General features: G+C 35.0%; 1 protein-coding gene across 1 annotated transcript; it reads right to left on the bottom strand.

Annotated features, from left to right (window-relative positions):
* Nucleotides 1–900: 900 nt before the first annotated feature.
* On the bottom strand, nt 901–1839 carry LOC142142561 (olfactory receptor 5V1-like). Its single transcript, XM_075200442.1, has one exon. It carries the CDS (start codon nt 1837–1839, stop codon nt 901–903), a length of 939 nt encoding a protein of 312 aa, XP_075056543.1.
* Between the last annotated feature and the right edge of the window lie 7630 nt (nt 1840–9469).

The following is a 9469-nucleotide window of genomic DNA, read 5'->3' as shown; positions in this document are numbered from 1 at the left end:
CAATTAGCTTACTTTTTTATTGTTGAAACTTAAGTGTTATAAGTGTAAGCTATGTTAAACTAAACTTTTTTAAACTAACTACTATACCTTGAAAAATAAATTGTCCATGGTCCTAACTCCTGACAACATTCCTGACAACAGATAATGCTAAAATTGTTTAGTGTATTGCCAGCTCCTTTTTTAATATCATCATCATCATCATCAATTTATTATATGGCACCACAGAATCCATAGCAACAGACAATCATCTTAAAGATATATCATACATATTACAGATATGAAAACATGAATATAATAAGCATAATAACAGATAGATGAATACAATGAAGCACAATAACACATACATGAACCGTATAGTCATGAGCTAGCAACTACAGCTAGCACAGATACTGGTACAATTTCCAGGCCTGTGAGTAGACAATTCAACATAAGACATGACTCCATAGTTGATCAAGGTGGACAGACATGAGACATTGGATAGAGAGGTCCCTGCCCAGGAGAGGTTACATTCTAGCGGGAGTGGGTAAAGTGAGACAGTAGATCCAAGTAGGACACTAGTGGATGTGGTGAACAGAGGAAGCCGAGGGAGTGGATATTGGTATAGACAAATTTGAAGAAGTGAGTTTGAAGGGAGTATTTGAAGGATTGTAGGTTGGGGAGAATCTGGCAGGGTGGTTCAAGGAGTATCATAGGTGAGGAGCAGCGTGTAAACATTTTCATTTCAGCAATAAAATGTCTTGAAGATTTTTTATGACAGATGTAAATTTTTCATCATCATCATCTTTATTTGTAAGGTGCCACAGGACAGTCAGCATAGAAATCACACACAAGTACAAATCAAAAACAAGTTAAGCATAACAAATACATTTGAGGTAAACACAGGAGCTGCTGGGGAATTAATTATAATGTCCATGAAGCAGAAGACTTAGTCAATTTTATGTTAAATGCTTTTTTTACATCATTATTTCTCAAGCTGTATATCAAAGGATTTAACACAGGTGTAATAACTGTATAAATTAGAGCAATATACTTTAAGTTGGATGAAAAATGTTGTGTTTGTCCCATATACGTGGTCATAATGGTCCCATAAAACATACACACCACAATCAGGTGAGAAGCACATGTTGAAAAAGCTCTAGATCTTCCACCTGCTGAGTGGATTTTTAATACTGATGAAATGATACAAATATAAGACACCACAATTAAAATAAATGGTGTTAATAGTATCAATAAACTTCCAACATATATAATTATTTTATAAATGTTGATGTCACCACATACTAGATCTAGAAGTGCTAAGATGTCACAGAAAAAATGGTCCAATGTGTTTTCTCTACAGAACACAAGAGGCTTTGAGATAGTGGGAACAGTTGCTATAATGAAACTTCCTGACCACATAATGACTGTAAGGATCTTACATGTCTTCCAATTCATAATTATGGTATAATGTAAAGGGAAGCATATTGCAATATAACGATCATATGCCATTACTGCCAGTAGTAGACACTCAGTAACTGCTAGAAATAGACCAGTGATCGTTTGTGTCAGACACCCAATGATGGAAACTCTCCTTGTTTTAGAAAATAAATCCAGTAATATTTTTGGTAGAGAGTTCGAAGAGTAGAACAAATCAACGAAGGATAAATTGCACAGAAAATAGTACATAGGTGTGTGCATCTGAGGACTGGTGATAACAGCACTTATCAGAAAACTATTCCCTAAAACGGTCAAAGTATAAATGAGTAAGAAAAAGACAAAAAGTAAAATACAAATCTTCGTGTTCTGGGAAAATCCAATCAGGATGAATTCTGTCACGAAAGTTTGGTTCCCAAATTCCATGTCAGTATTATAAACTTTAATCCCTGTAATAACACCAATGGTTGTGTTAGTTTTACTAGCGTTTAGTGGCCAAAGCTATTTTTAATAGCTAATTAATCTTATTATTACTGCAATATGTTTATTTCTATGCATCCAGTATATGTAATTATTTATTTTACATTTATTGTAGCTTGCCATTAATAGGGACTGGAAAGTAAAGGCGTAAGAATGGTTACATTAAACTTACGGGCAGGATTAAATATGTGTTTATCTCACTTAGACAACGAAAATGAATTATAAGAATGTTTTATTAAAATAAATTCAGATTATTGGGAGCTTGTCTTGAAAATGTATTAAGTTTGGAAAAAATAATTGCATCTGATTTATCATCATCATCACCATCATCAAAATGTATTTATATAGCGCCACTGATTCCGTAGTGCTATACAGAGAACGCACTAACATCAGTCCCTGCCCCATTGGAGCTTACAGTCTAAATTCCCTAACATACACACACAGAGAGGCAGAGATTAGGGCCAATATTGATAGCAGCCAATTAACCTACTAGTATGTTTTTGGAGTGTGGGAGGAAACCGGAGCACCGGAGGAAACCCACGCAAACACAGGGAGAGCATACAAACTCAACACAAATAAGGCCCTGGTCGGGAATTGAACTCAAGATCACTTAGCCACCGTGCAGCCCAGAATTAATAGAGGAAAGGGAATTAATGCTTCAATGTTACATTCAATATACATTATGTTGCAGATACAAGGTCATGAAAAGTGAAAAACAATTAGAAAAATGTTATGAATGTGAAATATAATTAGAAGGATATAAAGCTGATGATTTTTTTGGTTTCTTCAAGAATTGGACAATCTGATCATTTATATGAAGTTGTAAGTAAATAAATTTTTAGGGACATTCCTTGCTGTGCAGATTGCCTTTTCAACTACATGAAAGGATGTGATATTTGCACTAGCTCTGAGCTGAGAGAGATTGGTTTCCATGCTATAGTATTATTGGGATATATCTTGTGCCTTCTAGTTGCACTTCGGTGGCAAAATGCGTTTCTAGATATTCTTAACCCAATGCAAAACAATGCTTTAAACATAGAAAATGCATTAAGTAGTCAATACAGCCCAATGTCTCTTCTCCATCAAGGTATAAATGATTCTACACCAATTAGAATTTTAACAGAAAAAAAGTTGGATGTAATGAAAGTGATGCTTCTAAAGTGATATGAGGCCGACTTTATAATGTGACATTTACACTTTTTCACAGAACGACTCTTCAGATTTCTGCACCTCTCCACATGCATAGATGTGCTACTAGATTGCAGAGACAACTCCTGAGAGTGGAAAGTAGGTGTGCACTGTGATGCGTGCATCCAAGTAGATGGGTGCAGAAATGTCATTTTGCACTACTTATAGAGTGATCCTACGCTGTCTAAGCACATTTACATTTACCTTTGTGTTAGCAATTCTAGCTGGACAACTATTCAATATGATGTAGTACTTTTCTTTGTGTATCAAACCATTGTCCCATAGATTGTAAGCTTGCGAGCAGGGGCCTCTTACCACTCTATATGTATGTTTTATTATTGTTTGTTCCAAATTGTACAGTGCTACGGAATCTGCTGGCGCTATATAAATAAATGTCGATAATGATGATGATGAGCAATTCAAAGTGACTCCATATAGCATTGTAGTTTGTTCATTATACAACTGTGAACCACTTATTTTTAGTACAGATTTTTCATCCACCTCTAATATGGAAGCTCATAGTGGAGGGGAATTTAAAATGCTGCTAGGAATTTGAAAAAAACCTACTACAAGTAGGAGAGAGTATCTCTTGCTTGGAGCATTACAGCTATTAGGAAACCCGCTATATGGATGTAGGGAGAATTAGAGGTAGGTCAGTTTTCTCATTTTATCTTACCTAATTCCATCCAAAACTAAATGTTAGCTGAAAGTAGAGTTAGTCTTTAATACCGTTCTCTGTATCTTGAGGTCCTATGAAAGCTGGTATTTTGCAAGTGAAAAAAAAGGTAGACAAAGTATTTGACAAGGATCTGAGGTTGAGCAGATTTATTGACCAGACATCTTTTATATTGGGCAAACCTTGGAGTGTATAAAACTGTTTTTGGATGTCTCTTATATGTTGCTTTATGGAATTGCAACTCACAAAAATCCCTAAAGACAACATTGCACGTAATAAACAGAACATTCTACGGCTGCTTATATTTACCTAGAAGCAGCTTCCTATACTCTTCTCGTCCCAGGATATGATCAATAAAACACTGTTGGTTGCCCACCTGGATCCTGCACAGATTCCACAGACGCTTCTCTACAAAGTACAATTGTTGTTAAAAGTGTGTTTATCTGCAAAACTAAAAGAACTGAATGTGAGTGAACACAAATGTTATTATGGTTTGAAATAAAGATTTTTTAAATCTGTTTAAAACCCGCTTGACATGTTTCCCAATGTGCACATTTTTAACCTAAGATAAATGGGTCCGTATGGAATCCAATTTAATAGTATGCACTTGCTAATTACTCCTCATCATGTGATATCCAGGATCCAATCAGAACATTTTAAAACCCAATTGAAACCCTTTATAGTTGATCAGAAACTGTTAACACAGGGTTTTAAAAGATCATAATAAACTGTGAGCTACAAAACCTCTGCACTTTGCCAGCTGCAAAAAACACTATAAAAATTACTCATGAGTTTAGTTTAAGGAAGAAAAACATTAGTGTGAAATGCGCCAGTTGACACTACCATTAGGGTGAGACTGAGCAAAAATCAGAATTTCAGTAACAAATAGTTATCATGTCGTATAGCGATAGATTCAATTGTTGTTCTTTAGAACAGTGTGGCTGCGCATTATTACCGTTACTACGGCAATTTCTCTGCTGATTTTTGCTCGCAGCTCTGTGATCCGCAAGAAAAATGCAGCAGAGATTTTCTGTAAAATGAATCAGCCCCATAAAGTCTATTATATACATTAGTGCTGCATTCATTGTGATCATTTGTAGTCTATTTTAGTTTTAAATGCTTTTTGCAGCACAATTTATATTTTCATTTTAGAATAAGTATATTTATTGTTTCAGTTATAAAACCTTGAGTGTTCATGTTATGTAACAATCGCATCTAACTTTGCAAAGCAAATTCTGCAGTTTTCTTCTAAAATGGAAGTGTTTTGTTTCAATACACAATTTAATCATTTTTTTTCTGTGTTATAACAGGTACATACCATAATCAATTGCTGATAAAATTGTTCCTCTTTTAGTTCTTTTCTGAGATTGACACAAAGTTATTGAATTAATTATATTTTAGTTAGATCCAAACAGAAATATATACATGAATACAGGGGAAAGGAGAAGAGCTTATAAGCAATGTACTGGGGGTAAATGTATTGTAAAGGGAAACTTCCCTTTACAATGCAGCGCCGCTTTAAATTTAATCGCCGAAGACGCTGAACACGTCGGAGTTGAAGAATCCGGACATTAATACATTTACCCCCTGGTGTTAATTTGCAGTGTGAATTTACCTATCCGCAAAAATCTCTGCAGTAGAGTATAGTACAGCACTTGTTACATCACATTTGTGGAAACTATATGATATCTAAAGGCTCGTACACACAAATGATGAATTCAGCATTCAAATCACATTCTTAGAGCTAAATGCTCTTTAACATTGATAGAACAAAAACAATATAATTGAATGGACCTGTACATACACTTAAAAAGAGGATGCTTCCTTTGCATCAAATTCAACATTATCAGCAGCGTTCATGTACATTGATGTTAAGTGCTTAGCGCACTATGCTGCAGGGAAGCTTTGAGAATATGGTTTTATAACACTCTTAAAAGGGGTGTGGTATTAATTTTCGGCACTCACTATGTCAGCAGGGTTCAGAACGACAAAAAAATAACGATTACTATAAAAATGACAAAGTAAAAATAGCGACTTACCATGTAACACACAGCCAGGATTTCCAACTGCTTTTCTTACCTCCAGATTGAAACAGCGACTTTTCCAAACCTTTAGTCAGAAATGATGTCACTTGTCATGGACCCAGTGAAAATGGTGCTTTTAAAGCTACGATGTTGGGACCCACCACTTGGATTACATTATCGAGTTGGTGGGTCCCAACATTGCCGCTTTAAAAGCGCCGTTTTTACTGGGTCCATGACAAGTGTCATTTCTCACTGTAAAGTTTTAAAGTTGCTTTTTCAATGTGGAGGTGATTAAAGCAGCCGGAAATCCTGGTTGTGTGTTACATTGTAAGTTGCTATTTTTACCTTGTCATTTTTATAGTAATTATTATTATTTTGTCGTTCTGAACTCTGACACCATTGTGAGTGCCACAGAAATGACTGCCACCGGTTAAAAGAGAATTTTGTCTTCAACTTTTTACATGTGTACTTTTCAGACCTATGTGTACAGAGCCTGAATCTTTAACATCACACAGGGTTCTATAGGCATTATGTGTCATTTTTCCGCAGATCACTTTAAACCTAATCGCTGTTTTATACACAAGCCATATAATATATCAGCTGACTGATACAAGCACAATATAAACCGTTTACTGCATCCCTGGATCTGGTACTTTCTTCTATGTAAATGTCCTATAAATATCCTAAACAAAGTATTTGTGTATGTTTATGCACTGAAGAATTATATATATTAATATAAACAATACCTTAAGCATATTCTCTCTCTTCAGTCTATTCTTTCCACCTTTTCCATTTCTGATAGACTTTTATAAGTGATATTAGAGAGAGAAAATTGCTCTTAAGGGATTAATTATTGTGACAGTAAGACTTATTTTAGTCACATTCATTTATTTAATTGGCTGTTATGAATTATTTCCCCATTGTACATAAATTCCCTGGTGACCCCCAGACACAACAGAACAACATTCAATCATTAGTGACCAGACAACATTTCACAATGGAAATCATAACACTTTCAAGAGCGCTCTAATCTAAGACTGTAGCAGCCCTATCATACCAAATGGGATCCAACTTGCCCACATAATCTATATATACAGATAAGGGATGGTAGATTCCTATGCACTATTCACATAGAGTAAATTAATAAACTTTGAACAATATCACATTTGATCAAGTTATGGTTGTCGTCATACTAGATGCCCCACCAAACACAATCCAGACAACATATGCTAAAGTAAAAATACATAAAAACATAAATAAGTCAATGTATAAGTCCTTCAACAGAATTCCATAAGTTCTTTCAAAGATCTTGCTGCAATGTCTCTGTATGTTCAGAAGGTCATGGGAGAAATCTTCAGCATTTCACCCAAAAAGCAATCAAAGAAATCAAAACAAAATGGACAAAATGTTACAAAGTGAAATATCCACCAAGGGAATAATCGATACCGGGATCGGTAACAGTGATATTGTGTACACACTGTGTATGTATATCCATGCCACAAATACCCTTTTGTTCTTAAACACACATAATGTCTTCACGCTTTGAATATATATATTACTTTGTGATCCACTTAAATGGAAACGCCAACTCACTCTTGCAGTGCATATATCAATTTATGCAAAAAAGAGAGAATAGGCTCCTTATAGAGCATTACTATTTATTAATGGATGTAAAATGAATTAAAAACACTTACATAAAAAAATAATGTAAATTAAAGCAACACATAGAAGAAACTTTTGTTTTTATTCCATGCATAAAGTATAGCCAGGGAAAAGAAGTGTAGCAAAATAATTTTGTTGTGTCTATGCAATGGCTTAGATTATATTTATTGTGCCCAGACAAATGGTCTTAGTTAATTGACCCTGACTGCAATGAAGGTATATAGCCTTAGAACATAGAAGGATTGTAGAAAACCGTTGCTAGGGAATTTTTTCTCGTCACCAAGAAAATGAAAGCAAACTAAGGATTTTTTTTTATTTCTTTTTTTATAGTTTGTTTTGTGTATTTCGGCTTTGATGTTTGTTTGTTTGTTTGTTTTATGTTGTCTTGTGCTTAGTTTCCTGTTGCTGGTCGATGATAAGGATTGAAAGCAAAAAGAAACATCATGTTTGTATTTTTGTGTTATTTAAAACTAACTTTATTTTGTTTTGTTTTGTTTGTAGATAAGGACAAACAAAGAAATATATATATACTTAGTAATTAAGGGGACTGCTGGAGGAGTACAAAGCTTCCCTTGAAAGACAAATTAACAATGGGTCATTTGAAACATTCTTCTAATTGCAGTGGCTCATGAAAATTTATTTGGTTGAGATTCATTATTTAAAATGAAGGATGTACATACTTTGCTCTAATGTTGTTTTTGTGTATTTCAGGAAGAAACACATGCGAGATACAAAGAATGCGTAACTAAGGGTTAACTTTGCACTTCTCCATTATAGTCATGAGTCTATCTCAAAAGTATATAGTTAGCATGATCATGAGATACCGAGTTCCATACGAGCTAACGATGGACGACACTGGATTGAATGGGTGACGTAACCCCCAGTTAAACGTAAGAAGAATGGGGAGGGGTCATAGTTTAGTGAATAGCTAAGGGGATTAGTGGAAAAGTAGAATAATTTTCCCATAATGTCCAATCCAGAGGTCCTTTTTCTGTAAAATCTCATACTTTGCTTCTTTGCCTTTCTACTTTTCTGTTTGTCTGCAAAACCTTTTGTTGTTTTATTATTCGTTGCTCTCCTAGTTGTCATTCTTTACATCTCTGTTAGTATCTCACTCTTTTCTTGTAAAGAGATACAAAAACACGTAGACATGGTCTCATTCATGGGGCTAAGACATTTGTGACATCAGACAGAGTCAGGGGTACACACATTACATTGACATAGTCACGGAAGTAGCTAGGTTTTTTTTTATGTGTATAGAAGCTGCTGATTTTAAGCAGAGAGGTTTTGTTGTGGAAATATGATTCATGTATTATAGACTGCATGTGGTATCTGCCTTTTTGTCTCCTGTGTAAAATGTGCCTCTATATGCACAAAGGGTGGAAGGAGACAAGAGACTCACTGGAGGTTAAACATACAGTTATACATCTCTGTGTAGAACATTGGAGTAGGATTTTTCCCACAAGACCTGACATAATATGAAATCCTAGAAAATGTTAAATTTTCATGTTTTATATTTTTTCACCGTTAGACACACGTGTACTGGATATTGTTATAATTGACGAAAGTGTTATAGAAATGGACCCCTTTGCCCTTCTCATTTAGCCAAGAAGCTGAACGTGTGGGATTGAAAATGGCATGTGAGTTGGCAGAGGGAAAATCAATTGATATATATTGGTCTTCAGTACTTTTCTAGTATAGGGGGCGATGTTGAGGCGACTAAAGAGCTTTTATAGCAATGGCAGTACATAAGTAGAACTCACATTACATGGAGTTCTTGCTACACAGTTACCAACTGAAATAGCTGTTAGTTAAGTCCACACTTACACACATGACTGTACATGGCTGTCACACTAAGACGGACATAGCTGTCAAATAAACAGGAGAGTTTTACATGACAGCTGACAAATCTATGTTTTGTTTTGTTTTTCTTTGAATTGTTTTAAATTGTGTACACACACACACACACACACCCAAATTAGTTAATATATAAGATTTGTGTTGCCTGAAGAATAAACTGTCTGGA

Source organism: Mixophyes fleayi, chromosome 3 (genome assembly GCF_038048845.1).
Source record: "Mixophyes fleayi isolate aMixFle1 chromosome 3, aMixFle1.hap1, whole genome shotgun sequence".
Classification (NCBI taxonomy): Eukaryota; Metazoa; Chordata; class Amphibia; order Anura; family Limnodynastidae; genus Mixophyes; species Mixophyes fleayi.
Note: the sequence above shows the minus strand (reverse complement) of the source record. Positions and strands in the feature narration are given on the sequence as shown.